The sequence below is a fragment of the Lontra canadensis genome, unplaced genomic scaffold, assembly GCF_010015895.1.
Source record: "Lontra canadensis isolate GAN:19392208 unplaced genomic scaffold, GSC_riverotter_1.0 scaffold48, whole genome shotgun sequence".
NCBI classification, from domain to species: domain Eukaryota; kingdom Metazoa; phylum Chordata; class Mammalia; order Carnivora; family Mustelidae; genus Lontra; species Lontra canadensis.
The window spans coordinates 12,981,586-13,003,904 of NW_022631042.1; the positions used below are offsets into that span (position 1 = coordinate 12,981,586).

A 22,319-nucleotide genomic window follows, 5' to 3' on the forward strand; every position below is an offset into this window, starting at 1 on the left:
GCCGAGTACTAAGCTCTCAAAGAACAGATCACGTAGACCTTTGTCCTGATGACTTTTAAAGACAAGTGACTAAGTACATCATCTCCCCCCATCCTGGAAACTCCAGAAAGTCCTGCACTTGTTTACCGGGAAAGCTTATAATTCACAAGTTAAAGCTGTCTTTCTAATTAAAATGTCATCATTTCACTGTGGAGGCCTGGTATCTATGGTGATGCAGGAACTCAGCCAGATCAAAATCTTTGTCACCTATTTTTGAAAGCTAGTTAGAGCTCGAGGTAATGAATCTGTTGCAATCCTGAAAATATCATAAGGTTCTCTCTTTCTTTGTCTGGCTTCTGTCAGTGAAAGATTCTGAGGATCAGTACAAAAGAGAGAGAGAGATAAATTGGAGGAAAGGAAGAGCTGAGGATGGAAGCCATATCAAGCTCCATGTCTGTGACAAAGACGGCCAAGTGAATTGAATGTTTTTTCTAATGTGGTGATATGGTATGCTTCACCAGAAGATGCACTTCAAGTCATCAATCCTTCCAAACTCTTAATAAAGAAAATGGTAGTGATACCTCTACGAATCTTTTCCATATAGAAATAATACCGCCTTTGTGAGGTTAGTTTACTTTCATATTTTTTAATGCAGGAAGAAACAAGAGCTCTACAATACCTCAGTAGTCATTTAGCTTATGTCTTCAAAAAGAGAAATTATGATACACTATAGCAGAGATTTTGTGATACTACAAAGCTATTTAAAACCTACAAATGAAAATAGCACATTTAAGCAATTAACCAGGAAAAAACAGTAATGATCAAAGAAAAATTATCTATATTTATTAAAATTTTGGTTTTGGAAAAAGAATGCCAAGAAAATACACTAACTTTCTTTTAATAAAGTTAAGATTGATAACTAACTGACACTAAAAATGGCCATCAACTGCACACTCAAAAAGAAATCACTATTTTTGAGAAGCCAAATTAATGTCAGGAGTTGATTATTAAATGCAAGTGATGACATAACATTTTTCAAAAGTTCCTTACTTATTGAAAATCTCTATTCATGTTATGAGCCTATAAACTGATTAGTGTGCAGTATTTCATTATTGCAATAATACTTCAAATTAAAATGCTGTCATTCTTTTAGTCTATATTTACAATAAATATTAAAAATACATTTAACTATTTCTTTTTTTTTTTAAGATTTTATTTATTTATTTGAAAGACAGAGATCACAAGCAGGTAGAGAGGAAGGCCGGGGGCCGGGGGGGACGCAGGCTCCCCACTGAGCAGAGAGCTCGATGTGGGGCTCAATCCCCGGACCCTGGGATCATGACCTGAGCCGAAGGCAGAGGCTTTAACCCACTGAGCCACCCAGGTACCCCACATTTAACTATTTCAGTAACATCTGATAAATAGGAGAATGTGATTTGAGAATAAAATAGATGCAAGCTGCAGCATCTGTTTTAATGGGAAGTGGAAGTATTTCAGGCCTAAAAGGAACATGAAAGCCCTAAAGAAGGAAGGAAAGCAGGCATGTGAAAAACGAAAAGCAAGCCTGTGAGCTGAAAAGCAGAGAACACAGGGGAAACTGGCATCAAATATGCATGTTTAAATGCTGAGGAGAAGGAAAAGAACACAAGACAGAGCATAAAACGGAAAGGAGATGTGGAAATACAACGAGATAAGGTTCCTAAGACACTGGGACCCCCAGCAGAGGCACAGTGAGAGGTCTGTGTACAAAGTAGAAACTAAGAGTATCTGCTCAGGGTGAACTGGAGTGTGTGGCAAAGTGGGCAAGGTTGATGGAAAGTAGAGAAAGTCTGAAATACTAACTGCAGAGAACAGGGGGGAAAAAAAGTTGGCCAGAGAAACATAAAAATTCTGAGGAATACTAAAGAACTGGTTTAGATTAGTCATCACATGGAGACTTTCCAAAGAAATTTTTATGGTATAAAAATTCTTCTCAACATAAATTACTTTGCAGATTGTCAAATAATTTAAAATATGATTATTTAACAAAATTAGAATAAAGTGCTTGGTCTTATTTAAGAAAGGTGGAAAGCAGGCATTCCCAGACCATGATTCTACCACCTGCTAGCTGTGTAATCTTCAGCTAATTTCTTAACCTTTCCAGGGCTTTGTTTCCTTAAGTATAAAAAGTGGATAATTATATCTTCCTCACATATTTGTTCCTACGACTGAGATAACAAATGTATAGTGACTAACCACAAATCCTGGCAAAGAACTGCATTCAATAAAGGTTAGTTTCTTTCTTAATTCCTGAACTGCCTGCTGACACAGCCGGATGACACCTCTGTCTTGCTGCTAAGAGGTAAGGCAAAAGGTTCCCATGTAGACTCCTTCCACCCTGTCTCCCAGGAAGCACTATTTCAGTAGCATCATTATTGATGACAGTTTAATGTCAGTTCTGCAAAGGCAGAAAGCTGACATCGTGAAAATAACCCAGAGGACTCAGGTCTGAGAGAGACAGAGACACGTGACTAAATTCATTAATTAATGTTATAAACATGAATATTAATTTATACACAAGAAATACTGTAGAAATTGTAAAATGAACCAGAATGTTAATACTGGCAGATTGGTACACTTTTCTCCCTTTAAGAAAATTATGTAGGAAGCCCAATTATTCTCAGGTTGGTTACTTTATATTTATAGAATCTAAACGAGACAAATGAATTGGATAATGCTGACTAATGAACGACAAACTTTGCTAATATAACCCATACAGCCTAAAAAAGAGATAATATTTCCATCTACTAAGCAGAATCTACCCTCCTTCAAACCACACTGAGACATACAAAACTATAGCTCCCTGTTGGCTGTTCTTCTCAGATCCATGCAGATCATCCCACATCTACCCATGAAGACACATATTATTTTTATTTTTTTCTTCTTTATCTAACTTAATATCACTGATTATACATGGGCCATTAGCTAAATAATGACAGTTATCTACTTTAATAATCTTTTCATTAACTTTATACAATTCAAATTTTTAACACTATTAATATTTAAGGATACTAATTTCTTACAGGTTTATCAGTTCTACTTTAATTTTAATATGATTTAAAAACTGAAGCAAAGTCAAATTTGACAACTGTTAAAAGGTACCCAAAAACAAAAACATACCTAAAATTGAATTTAGTTAGGAAAAATTATCCTAGAAAATATTTCCCCACTTTAGATATGTAAGAACACTGTAAAAAATAAGCCTTTAAAAGTAACCATTCTGGGGCGCCTGGGTGGCTCAGTGGGTTAAAGCCTCTGCCTTCGGCTCAGGTCATGATCTCAGAGTCCTGGGATGGAGCCCCACATCGGGCTCTCTGCTCAGCAGGGAGCCTGCTTCCTCCTCTCTCTCTGCCTGCCTCTCTGCCTACTTGTAATCTCTGTCTGTCAAATAAATAAATAAAATCTTAAAAAAAAAAAAAAAGTAACCATTCCTTTGCACCATGTGAAAATCACCCACCCCTACTGAAAAATGGTATTTTAGTTAAACAAACTTTAGTAATGCTTCTTTTCTACCATTTTTGGCTTCATTCCCATGACTCTGAAATATAATAAAATACTAAGGATTGCATAGATTAAAGATATAAACATATATGTACATACATACATAGCAATACATACTTCACAGGAAAAATTTTAAATAGTATTACATAAAGTTTGAAATCTGCAAGGTAGTGATAATATGGACATTGGATGAATATAAAAGGCTTGGGATCCTTCACTTTCTGAAATGTTAATTGCTACCCCTCTCACAACTAAATGAAATGGGCTGATATCAACTTTCTATAGAAATATTCATCTTAATTCAAAGTTGACATGGAATTCCTTGAATATTTCTCTGAGATTATCTTCTCTAATTTGATGTAGGTGAGTATCTTATTTTTTTTTTTAACAGTATAAGCAGTTTACTTTCACAGTGAGACCTAAAGTCAGAACAATCAGCAGCAGGTAAAACTCAGCTCCAGTATTCTAAGTTGGGATACTGGTTACCTTCGGGAAAGAAGGACAGCAGTGACTATGAGAGGGAGTGAAGGGCTGGGAGTTTCCCATTTCTTGACTGGGGCTTGATTTCACAGATGTGTTCACATGGTGGTATTTCACTCTACATGCATGTGTGTGTGTGGTATTTCATTCTATATGTACGTATCATCCATTCACTTTTCACTATGTATATAATAATCAATGTCAAAAGTTTATTTTAAACAGTGATACTCAGTTATGCTTTTTAAATTTTAACCACAAAGAATCAGAAGTCAAACAAGTACCTTCCTGATTTAGAGACTACTTAGAGAATAAAATATTTGTAAAATTATTTTTGTCCAGTAAAAATACACAAAATACAACACCTGGTTTAAAGGATCCAAATAAAAAATAGACACTAATAATTGTATTTGGGTCCAATACAAATGGAGAAAATATCTGGGTGCAACTGAAATGTAGAATAATAGATTACATCTAATTTGTTGATTCAACTACATCAATAACTTTGGATTTCTTCAACTACAGAATATTAAGCAACAGGAAAATGATACCTAAGAAATATCTCAAGCCAAAATATATATATTTTTAAATTATGGCACAGATGGGGCCCTGAATGGTTCAGTCAGTTAAGTGTTTGCCTTCAACTCAGGTCATGATCCTGGGGTACTGATTGAGCCCCAGATCAGGATCCCCTGCTTAGTGAGAAGCCTGTTTCTCCCTCTCACTCTTCGCCGCTCTCCTGCTTGTGCTTTCTCGCACTCAAATGAATAAATATATACACACAGTGATTGTAAATGGTGCAGGATTCTGGGGTTAGAGTGCTTAATGTCTGGATCCAAAATATACCATGTGGTAGCTGTGTGATCTTCGACAACTTAGTTAAGTTCTCAGTCTCCTCATTTGTAAAATGGAAATAAGAATACTGCCTTTACTGGGTTGTTGAAAGGCTTAAATAAGTAACAGTGCTTAATACAAAATAAGCATATTCAACAGGTATTAACTGTCTATCTACATAGACACATAAATTTTATCTCATATTATATATATCACATACTAAAATCTTGTAATCTATTTTTAAAATTAGATAAACATATATTAAATAAAATTTCCCTATACTTACTTCATACCCTACTCTACAATTCAAACTGTAGACATGGTTCTTCAGCGATGAGGGCATATATTAGTTTTTTAACCTCAAAGTCAAATCTTCATCTGTCTTACGATGTATTTATCACATTAACAAAATGCTATTACTTTTATTACCTGTGTCTCTACACCCTGTTCCAGGAGGCGCTTAGCTTGATTTTCCACTTCAAGTCGAGCTCTTGCAATAAAAAGTAAATCATTTTCTATTACTTCTATTCCAGAAAGATCTATTCCTTGAGAAAGATAATCTATTAAAAAAAACACACCAAAAAACACACACATTTAAGTATTTCACTATTGAATAAATATCAAGGTACTGAACTACCATATCTAATTCTTCAAAATACTTCCCTTTCCAAATTTTTATTTTAAAAAATATAGTTACCCAAACATTTTCTATTTAATAAACAACTTTACTCTGGAGCAAAATATTCTAAATAAGATAGAGTTGATAAAGCAAGAATAGAAATCGTAATTATAGTAAATTCCCAGTAATGTCAACACATTACATAAAAAGTAGTGTCAAATTTATTTAAATATAATGAAATATCCTGATCTTAGAAACCTTAGAAATCTGTTGCAAGACAGTTTTAAGTTATTCTATAGTAACAAAATATTTGAAATAACCAGCATTTGAATAAGTAATAAATCATGAAAATAATTTAGCATGCTAGAATTTATCATGCTGTCAGTTTATATGATTTTGCAGACCTAAGAGCAGCTTACATTAAAGGATTTTCATATCACTGAATAAAAAAATTTATAAAGAGGAATCAACTACTTACAGAATTAACATTCTATTTATAAAAGTATACAGAGTAAGAATCATGAAAAGATCTCTACAAAGATGTTAACAATAATTGTGCATACTTAAAATTTGATTTTTTTTATTTTTATTTTTTGACTTATTTTAGACATATCTAAGGTAACTAAAATGCTAAAACTAAAGGTCAAGATTTCAAGATTAAGCAGCTTATTCACAGTTCTAAGACTATTTTTTATTTTTAACAAGATAAATTATTTCTAAAAAACACAACTGCTTTATATAGAAGATTACTTTGTTTTCTAGTTACTCAACAGAATATCAAATCTGTTTTTCACCATATTCTTTTAATTGGAATGGATTTTTTAAGTCTTCTTAAAATATATTTCAAGCACTTACATATTATCATCTTTTACTTAAGCAAAGTCACAGCATACTACCTACTGAATGCTAACTAACCACTTAGTTAACTATCCACTCCAGTATCTACTGACTGAACACCATATACATCGTTAGTACTACACAAGATGACAAAAAGAAATGAAACAGAAGGGCAGCTGAACAGTGGTTATTGCTAATGGCACCTTAACCATAAGCATTTTTGTTAAATGTGCATATTTAAAGGGACTTTAGCCTACCCCAGTGAAAAGAGGTTTGAAAAACCTTTAAATCAAACAACAACAACAACAACAACAACAACAACAACAACATCAAAACCCCCTTTAAATCATATGGGCTTAGGATTCTGCCTCATAATTTACTCACGAAGTGATCACAGTCACAAGATATTTGTGCCTCAATTTTTTCACCTGTAAAATGCCAACAGCATATAAATCACGCCCTATATAACTCTTAAAACTATCATCAGAATCAAAATAAGTTAACAAATGCCAAAGTACTTTATATACCAATCCATTATGCAAATGTAGGGTGGATTATAATACACAAAAAAGTTTTTAATCCGATTTTTTAATTTTAAAATTTTTCAGAGAATTTTTTGAAAACTATATTTGACCCCAGTCATGGTAATGGTCAATGAGGAAATGCTATGTTTACCCTAAAATACTTACTAGACAATATAGAATCAAACTACAGGCATGCACACAATAGAAAATAAGTATTTTCTTTTCAAGCCAGTTATCAATGTGTTTCTTTTTTTCTGTAATCTGAAGAGGAAAAATACTACATGTAAGAAAAAAAGAAGGGGGGGGAGAGACACTATGAGTAAGAGATCTGTCTGGATTCTATTTCTTCCATATATATTTCTGAATATAAGTCTTGCCACCTTTGGTTCCAGTTACTTTATTTGAAAAACAAAGAGCTAGAGGATATAAACCTTAAGGTTCCTTCCATTTATAATTTTCTAGAGATAAACAAAGCCAAAAGTTGCTTTATTCTTATGAATGCTGATCTGTCGCTCTGGAGACAATTCAAATCATTCATTCAAACCTTTTATTGAGTATCAAACATTTATAAATCACAGACACCAAAGAAATGAGCCAGACTTAATTTCTCACCCCAAGTAGCAAAATCTAAGAAAGGAAAACAAAGCACAAAGTTGCAATCTCTGAAAGATAAAGATAAAATGTATTATGCTAGGTGTTATGGGAACAAAAAGAAAGTAAATATTGTTTATGTTATCACAGTCTACCATCCAATAGGGGTGAGAGGAATATAAATGATTAATTCCAATACTTATTTAAGGTAAACAATGGCCCCCATCACATTATCTAACCGACTCCTTCACCCACTGCCCCATTCTGTTCATCCACACTGTATAATCACTTAAAAAATAATCAAAATACTAGGCTTGGAATACAAAGGATTCTACTGCCTGGGAGGGAGAAAGGCCCTATTATTTTCCTTACTGATTACTCCACAAACAAGCTTTTTAATAAAAGAGGTTCAGTACAGAAGTGAAAAACAACAGAAAAACAAAGTAGCAACACCCCCCAAGCACGTAGCCAGGAGAGTGGAGGGATTACACCAAGCTGTCCGCTCTTGTTTAATTGTCCCATACAATGGCTATCAGTGTTTCAAGTCTTCACAATCTGCTCTTTGTGAAACATATCTAGGGAATGGGGCCAAGGACAAGATGATGATGATGATTCCAATAACAATAAATATAATTTTGAACACATAACATACAGAGGGCATTAAATCAGACACAAAATATCTTTTTATTATTTTATGTAAGTTTCCACTATATGTAATATTTTAAACAGCCTTGCTAGAAATATTATTGAATTATTAAAAATTCAGTTGGCTAATAGGCAGCAAAGAAGAATTTAAATCCAGATCTCACTTCCATCTTTTCACTAGATCACCCCAGGCCAATCCCACAAGTCTCAGAAAGAAGAAAACTTTGTATTCAAAGGATAGATAGCATTCCTCCCATAGTACTCCAGTTTGCTCAGTGAAAGAATAAAGATGTAAAATCTTATCAAAATTAACTGGGGAGAGCACCTGCGTGGCCCAGTGGGTTAAGCCTCTGCCTTCAGCTCAGGTAAGTTTCAGGGTCCTGGGATTCAGCCCGGTATCAGGCTCTCTGCTCTGCAGGGAGCCTGCTTCCCCCTCTCTCTCTGCCTGCTGCTCTGCCTACTGGTGATCTCTCTCTCTCTGTCAAATAGATTAAAAAAAAAAAATTAACTGGGGAATTAAATTAAGACAAACTGGAACAATGACAGAATTAAAAACTCATATCTTGATGTTCAATAAAAAGGAAAAATTTTGAAATATATAAAATGTCCTAAAATGCCAAATTTTGAAATATGCCAGCATTAGTCACACTTTAACAATTAAACTTTAATACATGTGGAGTACACAGCCAGAATTCTCTTTCTGTCACTTATTACTAATACCTGTTGAATCCTTTCCCATACAAAAATATGTATGAAGAAACCAACGTGATCCTTTGGCTTTAACATATCACCTCCTTAGAAGCGAGAAAATGAGACTACTTTTGATGGAAAAGAAATGATATCAGTCATCTCTTTGTTTACCCTGAGAAAAATTTAATCTAATATTAGAAAAAAAAAGGAATTCAACCAAAACATCTGACACAGGTATCAAGAGGATGGATAAAATAATCATAAGCAATTTTTTGTCAAATATACACAAGTCTTTGAAATTTAAGGTACTAAAAAATAAATTCCGGTTTCCCCTATTACCACTGTCCTGGTCTAAAACACTAAAACTTCAGAATAAATTTCATATGCTTTGCCCCCAGGCAGTCACTTGATCTCAGCGATTGGTTCTTGTATTATTTCCTGGGACTACCCATTTCTTTTTATATCTTTAGTCTTCAGACTAAACCAGTATCTCAATATGCCTTTTATTACTAAGATATATGCCTGTCATTTTAATAGACTTTCAGTGTTCTAATCAGTACTACACCTGGCTAGCAGAATAAATGTTCTCATGCTTCTCTCCCACTCATGAAATCTATGGCTTCCTGTTAACTAACAATTTCTCTTTCTATTTTGCAACACAAATCCTCTTTATTGATTCCAAAATCCTCGCTGCCTCTTCCGCTACCATCATCCTCCTTTGTTTAAAACAAACAAAAAGAAGGGTAATTATAGTTTGGTAAATGATTCAGTGCATTTACTTTTCATATGGTAGCACTAAATTGTTGATTTGGAACAAAAGAGATGAGGGAAGGGTTCATGTGTAAAGTTGGGATGGTGCTTGAAATCAGAAGAAATCAAAGAGGCTAAATCTTCATGCTTCATTATAAAAAGCCAAAGAAGTTAAAAACTAAAATGTGGAAACACAGGTAGGTTAGTTAAATATGGGGGTAAATACCATGAGAATCAGCAAAAACATTTTGAAATGACTGCCTCTGGGGAAAAGTAAAGGGTAAAGGCATTGTTATTTTTTAGATAATAAATCTTATAGAACTATTTGAGTATGCTATGCATATGTAATCTTCTTAACAAATAAAACTAAAGAGTAAATTAGAAATAAAGTAAAATAATTTGAAAAATTAAAATAAGGTGGTTAGCTTAAGAGAATAACAGAATTCTCATCTTCTAAATCAACGATTCTGCTTATGGGAATAAGTAATCCTTAAAAAGAAGAAAAAGTGAGTATATTGGGGTAGGAAGATATTAATCACCATGTTAACTGTAATAAATACATACATACATATGTATATCTGCATGTAGATGTATACATGTGCATATAAAGAGAAACACTGTAAATGACTAAAAGCCACTTTGAAAATCAATTTGGGATAATCTAATAAGATTTCATATGAATTTCTCTATGACCAAAATATACCATTCCAAGGCACATAACCCAGAGAAGTTCATATATATATATATATATATATATATATATATATCTACATATACATACATATATTGGAAGACATGTACAATGTTCATAACAGCATTGTTAAAAACAAAGGTGGAAATAATCGAAATGACGACCAACTGGAAAAGAGATAAATGTAACATTCATTCAAAATACTACCTTAGAGGAGTAAAAATAAACAATGATAGGTATACACATTAATACCAACATCGATAGTATTAAGAACAAAATTTTAGAAGAATACACACAGCAAGAAGTGATTTATATTAAGACATGCAAAATTAAGCAATATATTATTTAGGGACGCATACAAACATTAACAATAATAAGAAAAGTTAGTAGAGCAGGTTGTACAAAAGGCTTATAGTATTATTATTTTTTTAAGATTTTACTATTTATTTGACAGAGAGAAAGGGAACACAAGCAGGGGGAGTGGGCAAGGGAGAAGCAGGCTCCCCGATGAGCAGAGAGCCCAATGCGGGGCTTGATCCCAGGACCCTGAGACTATGACCTGGGCTGAAGGCAGAGGCTCAACCCACTGAGCCACCCAGGCACCCCTATAGTATTCTATTCTTAAAGTTGGTGGTAGTATTTGTAGCTTACACATGCTAAAAATGTGGTTTCGTATTTTTATATTTTTCCATTAAATACTAAGTAAGTATGAACCACTGGTACAGATTATAGCATTATAAATGAGGACATTACAACAGTTATAACTGCACTTCGTATACTCAAAAGACTGAACATGTTAGTAAAGACATGGATAAAGTAATATACAAACTGAACTTCTAGAGATATAAAGGATGAAGTCTGGATGGGATTAACAGAAGATGAGGCCCTGCAGGAGAAACAAAAGATACTGTCCATGAAAAATTTAATGCTAGAATTATTAATTGATAACTGGATAAAGTTTTGTCTTTTCCTTTTAAAAATGAGTTCATTAAGGAATTTTTAGAAATTGGAAAAACATTTCAGGATGCCTGGGTGGCTCAGTCGGTTAAGCGTCCTGACTCTTGACTTCAGATTAGGTCATGATCTCAGGGTCCAGGAGACTGAGCCCCACTTGGGGTTCAGCAGGGGGGGTCTGCTTAAGATTCTCTCCCCTTACTATGCTTAGCAAAATAAGTCAATCAGAGAAAGACAACTATCATATGATCTCCCTGATATGAGGAAGTAGAGATGCAATGTGGGGGGACTGGGGGGGTAGGAAAAGAATAAATGAAACAAGATGGAATTGGGAGGGAGATGAACCATAAGAGACTCTTAATCTCACAAAACAAACAGGATTGCTGGGGGGGAGGGAGGTCGGGAGAGGGTGGTGGGGTTATGGACACTGGGGAGGGTATATGCTATGGTGAGTGCTGTGAAGCGTGTAAACCTGGCGATTCACAGACCTGTACACTTGGGGTTAATAATACATTATATGTTTATAAAAAAATTTAAACATTAAAAAAAAAAAAAAGATTCTCTCCCTTTCCCTCAACTCCTCTCCCACCCCAGCTCTTACACTCTCCCCCCACCAAAAAAAAAAAAAAAAAAAAAAAAAAAAGGAAAGAAAGGGGGAAAGAGAAAGAAAGAGGAAAAACATTTCAAAAGGGAGTAATTATATAACCTCACAACACTGAGGCCACAAAAGTCAAGTGGATCATTGGAATATACATGATTATGTCTGAGAAATTTACAAATCTTCAAATTCTCCAGAAGCACCAAAATAGACTATATCCTCCCCCTGGATGTTTATCTGAGATAGAGCAGAAAAAGCAAAAGCTGACATACAGGAACTGGGCAGCTGGCTATAGTCACTTACCAATGAAAGTGACTCCCTCCTACACACCAACTTTGCAAAGAGCACAATTCAGATATGTGCCTCTGAGAAATTTAAGCAACCTTCAGATGTTCCTAAAATACTTAAAATCTTGGTTGTGCTTAAAAGTGAAAATAAAGGTCTACTATACTCCTTTAAAATCTTATCCTCCTTTTTAATCTACTCATGAGTTCTTTTGTTCCTGTTTTTATTTGTAATTACACTTGTTTAGAATGTCTAACTTCGTGTTTAAGCATTCACCCATCCTATTATAGTGCTTATAAATACCAATTTTTGATAGCTTCCCAATATTTAACCAAATAAATGAACCAAAATTTATTTAATCATTTACCTAAGATGGAATAATTATTTATCATAAATAACTATTTTATCTTTACATATAAAAATTTTAAATATCTAGAATTATCCCCTTGGGAAATAATCAAAGACAGAATTACTGAGTCGAAGTTTTTCCTTTAAGTTTACGTTCAATTTTTTTTTTACTACCTGTATTTACTTTTGAAAATCTCTAAATAATTTTTACTCCTTTATCTTCTTATATTGCTTTGTAGTAATTATATATTAATATTCACTGTTTACCCATCATATTTGCTACAAATATTTTCCCAGTTTGTTAATTATTTAAATTTTTAGTTATTTAGAATATTACTTGAAGCCATTTTCAAAATATAATCATACAATTATATTATCTAAAAAGCTCCACCTTTATTACTTCTACACAGCCCTGATTATAGACTTTAGACTAAAGTCCACCTTTTACAAAAGCAAGGCAGTGATATATAAAGGAATATCTGGCAAACTGGTGAATAATAATCTGAAAAGGAAACTGTCATTTTAAAATCGATTCTACAAAAATTTTATCTTTAAATCAAGATAAGTTGTATTTTAAGATCAGAGCTTATCACAATGACACATTTTAATTCACTGTAGAATATCAATCTTCCTTGCTACCATATTTTATGTTATATAAAGAATACCATTACTAGAGAATACTGAGCTAAATAATAAATTTAAAACCAGGCATGTAATAACCATAAAACACCACCAAACAACATGGGTACTGCAGGGTTATAGTACTGATAGAATTAATTTAACCAATCAACAACGAGATCTGCGCCTCCGCTTATTGAAGTTACTCAAACCAATAATGATAATAATAATAATAATAGTGATACTGTAACAGAATCCTTATTTGCTATTTGTAAGAAATCTAAGGTAATCTGGTATCGTTTTGAAAACTCTTTTAAAGACACACACACAATCTCTCACACCCCCGCCCCCCACCCTTTGCTTGGTTGGTTCGGTTTTTGTTTTTTTTCTAAGTATGCTCTATGTTGAACATGGGGCTTGACCTCATAACCCAGGGATCAGGAGTCCCATGTTCTTCAGACTCAGCCATGCATGTGCCCCTCTATTCACTTAAAAAAATTTTTTTTTTCACTAAAGAAACAATAGAAAATACATAAATTTGGGGTTGTTGGGTGGCTCAGTTAGTTGGGCATCCAACTCTTAGTTTGGGCTCAGGTCATGATCTTAGGGTCCTGGTATCCAGCCCAGTCTCCATGTACCTCGGCCCCTCCCCCTGCTCATATATATGCAAATAAATAAATCTTTAAAAAAAAAAAAAGAGCACAAAGTTAGAAATTTTAAGTAAAAAATACCAACAAAGAAATCTATACACTAATTTTGATTTTCATTTCCTCACTCTACATGTAAAAAGTATTTTATTTGTCTAGTTGATATGTGTTAATCATATTTAAATAGATATCCTGAACCTGATGACCAAAAAACACCTTTAGGAAAAATACTTTATTTTTTAAAATTATTTTTATTAACATGTAATGTATTATTTGCCCCAGGGGTACAGGTCTATGAATCATCAGGCTTATACATTTCACAGCACTCACCATAACACATATCCTCCCCAATGTCTATAACCCAACCACCCTCTCCCTACTCCCCCACCCACCAGCAACCCTCAGTTTGTTTTGTGAAATTAAGAGTCTCTTATGGTTTGTCTCCCTCCCGGTCCCATCTTTTTTCATTTTTTCCTTCCCTACCCCCCACAAGCCCTGGCTTTGCCTCTCAAATTCCTCATATCAGAGAGATCATATGAAATTGTCTTTCTCTGATTGACTTATTTCGCTCAGCATAATACCCTCTAGTTTTATCCACGTTGTTGTAAATGGCAAGATTTCATTTTTTGATGGCTGCATAGTATTCCACCGCAGGAAAAACATTTTAAAGAAAAATGTTTATGTACAATTGCAGTGTAATTTCAATCATGTATAACATAAAAACATAATGAAATTATAAAGCAAAATTATAAAAAAGTAATATGTATTTGTACGAAAGTAGAAATGGTGACACAGAAAATAGAGAACAAAATAACATAGGTTTAAAATCTCTAAGAGGGGTGCCTAGGTGGCTCAATTGGTTAATAAGCCTTTGACTCTCTTTTTTTTTGGCTCAGATCATAATTTCAGGGTCGTGAGATAGAGCCCCATGTTGGGCTCTATGCTGAGAATGGAGCATGCTTCTGATTCTTTCTCTCCCTCTGTCCCTCCCTACCCCCACCTACCCCTCATGCTCATGCTCTCTCTCTTAAAAAAAAAATCATTAAATAAAATGTATAAGATTTTAGTGTATGGCAACCAAACCATAACAAAAAAGTAATAAAATCTTCTCACAATATTATAAACCCATCATAGAAAAAAATAAAAAAATATATACTTCTTCTTCTAAGTATGGGGGGAAAACAGTCAAATGAATCACAAGAGAAATTTCACAACAATTAATATATACAATTTTTAATTTTTCTTTTTTTTTTAAAGATTTTATTTATTTATTTGACAGAGATCACAAGTAGGCAGAGAGGCAGGCAGAGAGAGAAAGAGAGAGAGGAGGAAGCAGGCTCCCTGCTGAGCAGAGAGCCCGATGTGGGGCTTGATCCCAGGACCCTGGGATCATGACCCAAGCCAAAGGCAGAGGCTTTAACTCACTAAGCCACCCAGGCGCCCCAACAATTTTTAATTTTTCTAATGAAAAAATAATAATAAAATAAAAAAAGAATGGGGAAAAATTTGAAATCAAACATAAGTTACCACTAAAAACATATAACTTATAGTTCTCAACTGGCAAATAATCAAAGGAGATTAAAAAACAAGTTTATATAAGAGTAGGTTAATAAGTCAATGTTTGAAAATCTATTAAAACTTTATGATTTAAATTTATCTTTATGTAAAATGAAGTAGTACATGATCACTGGAATACTTATAAAATCGATACAAATCTTTTACTTAAAGTCAATTCTACTCATTTTAGAGAAAACAGATAAATCCTTTCAAAGGCAGAGTATAATATGAAGGAATCAAGTAGGAATGAAAATACGTGAACTTTATTCTACTCAACTCTACAACCTGAGAAAAATTTCTTAAACTTTCTGAGATTCCTAAAAATGAAAAATCCTGTTACTAATCTCACAGACTTGTATGGATCAAATGAGATAATATGAATGAAGAAGGTTTTGAAAAATATCAAGAACTACATGTAACTAAGTTACTATTTTTATAAACAGGGTGTTAGTTGCTCCCTTTTTTCTGCCATGGAGAAAGCGTGAAGGGCCCTAAATACTAGATACTCTTAAAGAGTTCAGTATTACAAAAAGACAATAATAATAAGAGTAAAATCTGTACTTTTCTAACCAAGCCTTAATTGATCTTACTGCTTATACTATGCACAGAATAACTTCAGGCTTAAGTAAATTCTTGGTTGAATCCTCATATTTCAAGTCCAAAGCAGTTCTCAGGGTATGTTGATCTCTCTTGTTCCTCAAAGCTTCATGAAAATTTAGCATCAAAAGCTTTACTTTTTGTTTTTTTCCTGACTCTAATTGCAAGATGGGGAAAAAAACCTTACTATTAGAAAAAATATATTTTTTCTTTCTTAAATCTTACTGTTTCAGCTAGCACAAAAAATTGTCTAGGGCCAAAAAAGACAGTGTATTTTCTATCTTTCCTCTGGGCACAGTCTCCCGCCCCCCCGCAACCAACTTTCTAAAACATTGATTTATACAAACTTCCTTTGTTGACCTCCAGGAAGATATGTCAGTGCCTACCTTCCACTCAGTACCTGAGCAGCAGTGTCAATATCTCTCCCTCAAAAAGAGGAGAAGCATTAGATAAAATCAGCAAGGATATTAAAAAAATGACCACCACCAAAAACCAAAGGTATTTAATTGATATCTACAGAGCACTCTGCCCAACAAAAACAGAATACATATTCTATTCAACTACACGTAGAACATTAACCAAAACAGGGCATGTTCTGGATCGTAACACAAACATTTTAAGTTGAAAATTACTAATATCAGACAAAATACGTTCTTTGATCATAATGATAATCAAAGAACAATAGAAAAATAACTAAATTTTCCAAACATTTGGAAATTAACACATTTCTAAAGGTTTTTCTTTTTAAGTAATCTCCATACCCAACATGGGGCTCAAACTGACAACCTTGCGATCAAGAGTCTCCATGCTCTACCTGTAAGGACCTATTTAGCCAGAGCGCTTCCATCCAGTTAAACCATAACTTTGTTGTTTAACCCTTAAACTGTCCCTGCTCCCCTTCCCCCAGGGGACTTACTTAAGAACAAGTTCCAGAAACCAGTCCCAGGTAACAAAGCCCAAATACAAGGGTGGGTCAGGCCAGGTGGTGACATCCGATCAGTGGGGGGTTGCATACTGTCTCCCTAGTTACCAAGGAATATGGGCCCCACCTTTTGGGAGCCTTTCGGGCGCCAATTCTGACCAAGGTGATAGGCTAGTTCAAATATCTACTAGGGTAAATTGTAATTCAGTTGGTCACTTATGTGTGACCTAGCATGACTGTGCAGCTTTCTCTGTGTGTTACAATTTCATTGGCCACCTGTGCGTGGCCAGGCCCAATCACGTGGCCTTTGCCCTTAAAAGCTAGTCTGTGAAACAGAGAGAGGTTGCCCTCTCTGTAAGAGGCATGGCCCTGGCTGGTCAGTTTGATTCTTGATGCTTGACGCAAAATAAAGCTTTGCTTGACCTTCGCTTTATATCAGTCTCGCTCCTTTAATCATGGACTCATTATTGGGGGACCTTTCACTACCAACTGAGCAGGCCAGGCACCCCTCAAAAAACACATTTCTGAATGATCAATGGCTCAAAAAGGATCTCAGAGAAAATTTTCTCAAAAGATACTAAACTGAATGAAAATGAAAATACAACAACAAAATCTTTGGGATTCAACTAAGGCAGCAGTTAGAGGGAATTATGTAACACTTAATGTGTGGATTTTTTAAATGTGTAATTAGAAAAAAAGAAAGGTCTCGAATCAATAATGTAAGCTGCTGCCATAAGAAACTAGAAAAAAAAAAGGAAAATAAAAAACAAGGAGAATGGAATAAACAAGAGGAAATCAATGAAATTGAAAATGAAAAAAACAGAAAATCAATCAAATCAAAAGTTAACTCTTTGGAAGCCCCAAGGAAAAAAAAATTTAACAAAGCCCTAGTGAGACCGACAAAGAAGAAAGCAGAACAAATTACCAAAAACCAGAGTGAAAAAGAAGATCCTACCCACTACAGACTTCACAGCATTCAAAGAACAGTGGAATACTATGAATAGCTCTACAACTTAGATGAAACTATCAGATCTCATACAAGCTGATCTGAATAGATCTCTATTTAAAAAAAACTGAATCTGTAGTTCAAAACATTCTAAATTAGAAATCTATAAACCAGGTGAAGCAAATATGATTACTCTGATACAAAAGCCAAAGACATTTTTAAAATAATAATAAAACTAGGACAATCTACATCAAAAGCATAGATGCAAAAATCTTCAACAAAATATTAGCAAACAATCTAGGAATATATAAAAAAAATAATAACCAAGAGGAGTTTCTTCTTAGAATACAAGGAAAGAAATGTTGATAATCTAAAGATATTTACTACAAAATAACACAGAGATTATATAATAATAAGCCAACAAATGAGATAAAATGTCTCATAAAAAATACTCCAAAAGAAAGCAGAAAAAAAGGGAGGCAATGAACAGATGATACATAAACAAAAATGATAGAAACAGATGATACAAAACAGAAAACAATTAGCAAGATGGTAGCATTAAACACAATCATACCAATAATGAAATGCAATCTAAGCCGCATAAACATTCCAATTATAATGCAGAGATTATAAAATGGCATTCAAGAAAAAGGAGCAAACTATACACAGCCTACAAAAAACCCACTGAAAACATTAAGACACAAATAAATTCAAACTAAAATGACAGAAAAAAACATAATACTAATACTGATCAAAACATCCGCATTGATTACATTAATATTTTTAAAAGTAGATTTCAAAGAATAGTAAGAAAGAGATGTCATTTCATAATAATAAAAAAGTTAAATCATCAAAATCATCATATTCCTAAACATTTATGCATATAATAGATGATTCAAAATACACAGTGAAGAAAATGACAGAATTGCAAGGAGAAATGATCAAACTGGAAAATCCAGTGAGAGATTAAAACTTGTCCTTTAAGAACCGACAGAATAAGAAAACAGATAAACCCAAGCTCTTAAAGACCTGAACAAGACTATGACCAACCTGACCCAATTGATATTTATAGAACATTCCACACGACATCAGAAGGCACATTCTTTTCAAGTGTAAATAAGACCACATTCTGGGTCTAAATCTAAATTTAAAAGGGCTCCGTTCACACAACCTATGTCTTTTGAACAGAATGGGTTAGACATCAACAACATAAAGATCCCTAGAAAATTCTAAATATTCAAAACAAAATATCTTCTTTAAAAAATTCTAAATATTCAAAACCAAGTCTGTTAAAAAAAATCCCTATCATGAAAGAGGAAATTAAAAAAAAAAAACACATTTACACTAAATAAAAATGAAAACACCAACATAGCAAAGTTTCCAGGATACAGCCACAGCAATACTTAAATGGAAATTTAGAGCACTGAAGACCAATATAAGAAAAAAGTTTTCAAATAAATTACATTTCCACCTTAAAAAAAAAAAAACCCTGAAAAAAAAAAACCCAAAATAGAATAAACGAAATAATGAAGAATAAAGTAGAAATCTAAAACTACAGAGAGTATCAAGGAAACCAAAAGCAGATTCTTTTAGAGGATAAGTAAGACTTAAACTGAGTGAGAAAAAAAGAAAAGAACACACAGATTACCAATATCAGGACTGAGAAAGATGACATCACTAAAGAAACTAAAGATATTAAAAGGTTACAAAAGGAATCTGATGAATGACTTTACACCAAAACAATACAGACAACTCTCAAATACTCATGCTGTGTGAAAGAAGCCAGGCAAAAAGGAACACATTATAAGATTTCTATTTATAAGTTTAGAAAGTGCAGGCTAGAATGGAGGTCAGTGATTGCCTGGAGTTGGAAGGGAGTAGCAGGGAAGGGACGAGGGAGTCCGGACATGGAAACTTCTGGAGGTGAGGAATATGTTAGCTTGACTATATTGTGGTTTCTCAGCATATAAATATGTCGGAACTTATTGAACTGTACAATTTAAACGTGTTCAGGTTATTGTCTATCAATTATACCTCAATAAAACTGCTTTTTTTTTAATTAAGGAAAGACTTCAACAGAAATACATCAAACAGAACTACAGAGCTTATTCAACAAAAAAAATCATTTTCCCTCTTCACATTACTTATAGAAGATGTTAAGAAGGATCTGTACAACTTTTTCTCTTTCAGCCATCTAAATGCTTCCTATGTGCTAGGTTACTGTCTATATGTAGACAACAGACACCAATCCTACCTTCAAAAGCGTTTACATTATAGCTTTGTTGGCAAACTAGAAAACACGACTGTAATCCAGGCAGTTCCCCTAACCAAAAGGTTTAACGATCTGCTTATACATTAAAAGATTTTGTTCTCAGATACCTAAAAACAATTATATAATTCCTCATGATAGATACTAGAGGGACTTCTTTCCTCAGGTCCTAGAACTCAAAATGATTATATGTGTAGTAAACACTGACTCACACTGTATAACAGGTGCTGTGAATCAGAAATTTAGGAAATGCCAGGTGAAACATAAAATGAAGGTTTCTTTACTATATAGTACTCCTCAGGACCATGAATTGGCAGCAGAAACTTCCAAAAGAGGCACATGACCTATAATATTTCTCCAATCTCTTTACCCCCCTGTTTTTGTTCTCCAAATTGCAGAAAACCTAGCAGAACCAGCACTCATGGAACACACTTAAGAAAACACAGTAATTATACCATACTGGCTTAGATGCAATGTTTAAACAAAATCCATATAAATCCACTGACAGAAGTCCTTTGTTTCCCCCTTTAAAGATCTGGTCAATAAAAGATTTTGTTTATATAGTATAAAGCACCAAGAAGCAAGAAGATAAAAAATTAGTAAGATGCAGAGCCATATATTTTACTCCTGTATGAACAGTACCTATTAGGTAAAAATCTACGTTCACAGACTCAATCTCTCTCCTCTGTACCATCTATGAGATGTAACAACCTCTTGCCATATTAATTTTTATTCTGTATCTGAATTTTCCTAAAAAACACAAGAAATTTTACAGGCTATAATCATATACCCATACTGTGAGGAGTCCTTACTGTGAAGAAACAACATGAAGGTCATAAACTAAGGTCCACAAAATTAAAGTTAACTCTAAGAATACCTATTCTCTAATCCATACAGATGCAGCACACTGAGGAAAAAAGATTACAGTCATAATACAACTGTTATCAGAATAACAACAATAATTAACATTCATATAATGTTTACTATGTATTTGTTAGGGGTTGAAATGTGTCCCCCCAAATTCATATGTTGAAGTCCTAACTCCCATTACCTCAGAATGTGACCTTTTTGAGAAATATGGAATTAGTTAAATTAGTTAAAATGAAGCCCCAATGTGACTGATGTCTGTATAAAAAGGGGAAAATTGGAAGTAGTTACCCACACAGGGAGAACACCACATGAGGATGAAGGGAGAGACTGGGGCGATGCTCCTACAAGCCAAGGAACTCCAAATATTGCCAGCAAACCACTAAAAGTAGAGGGGAGGCACTGAACAGATTCTTCCTTTACAAGAAACCAACCTTACCGACATCTTGAGAACTGTGAGAATAAATTCCTGTTGTTTAAGCGACCCAGTTTATGGTACTTTGTTATGGCAACCCTAGAAAATTAATACACTATGTGTCCAGATAATAAGAACCTGTATATTAATCATTTCATACAACAAAGCTTTAGTTATCTATTCCACTTTAAAAACAACAAGACTGATACACAGAGCACTTAATTATCTTACCCAATTTCACAACTATTAAGCTCTAAAGACAGGATTTGGGAAATGACACAAATAGGATTAACAGAACAGTCCCATAAGGATGAATATTTCAACTGTCTGGAGGTTCAACATCAAAGTTTGATTCTTTGGCCTCCTAAAGCTTTGTTCTCCTCATACACTCTCTAAAACCTCATTATTCCTTTTTGCTTAAGTAGCTCAAGTAGAACACCGGGCCTCAACTAGGAGCCCTGACTGACAGATAAGGAGAGCTTCAGTTAGGAACTGGAGTGCTGGCTAAAGCTGAAGGACTCACAGAATCTGATAGTGGTCACAGACTCAGAAAAATACCCCAATGATCTCTAACTACTACTTGCTACAAGGGTTTTGAGTTTTGTACCAAGGTAGTGAAAGGCCTACCTGAAAAGCCTGGCCACAAAAAGTAATACCTCAAATCTTAAAGTAACTTCATCCATTCTGACCATAAACACCTTAAAAGCTCTCTCCAAAAGCAAGGTTATGTGTACATAGACCATACGGGAGTCCAAGCGCAGGGAGGTAAGGAGAATAGTGGAGGGGTCCAAACTAACAGGGAATTCAAGAGAAGAGGATTATACATCAAAGTTGACAATGGCACAAGCTTGATAATTCCTTCTCCTTCCTATCTTTCATTGCTCCTAATTCACTTCATGTTAATTCTCTGTGAAAACACTGCACTAACAAATTATTTCACAACTTGATAGTTAAATATGGCTTAAAACAAAACATTCTCTTCTATTATGATTGAGTTGTGTCCCCTAAAATGATATAGTAAAGCCTTAGCTCCTAGGAGGTATAAATTTGACCTTATTTGGAAAAAGGTTCTTTATAGATGTAACCAAGGTAAAATGAGGTCATACTGGTGGGCCTAAT

At 34.0% G+C, this 22,319-nt stretch overlaps 1 protein-coding gene across 1 annotated transcript in view; it reads right to left on the reverse strand.

The window, feature by feature from the left end:
• Positions 1-22,319, reverse strand: part of COG5 (component of oligomeric golgi complex 5) — a 276,431-nt gene that overhangs the window by 148,752 nt on the left and 105,360 nt on the right. Inside the window, exon 7 of the mRNA XM_032873369.1 lies at positions 5,260-5,390. Within this exon, the coding sequence (XP_032729260.1) occupies positions 5,260-5,390 (131 nt within the window). The remainder of the gene's footprint in view (positions 1-5,259; positions 5,391-22,319) is intronic.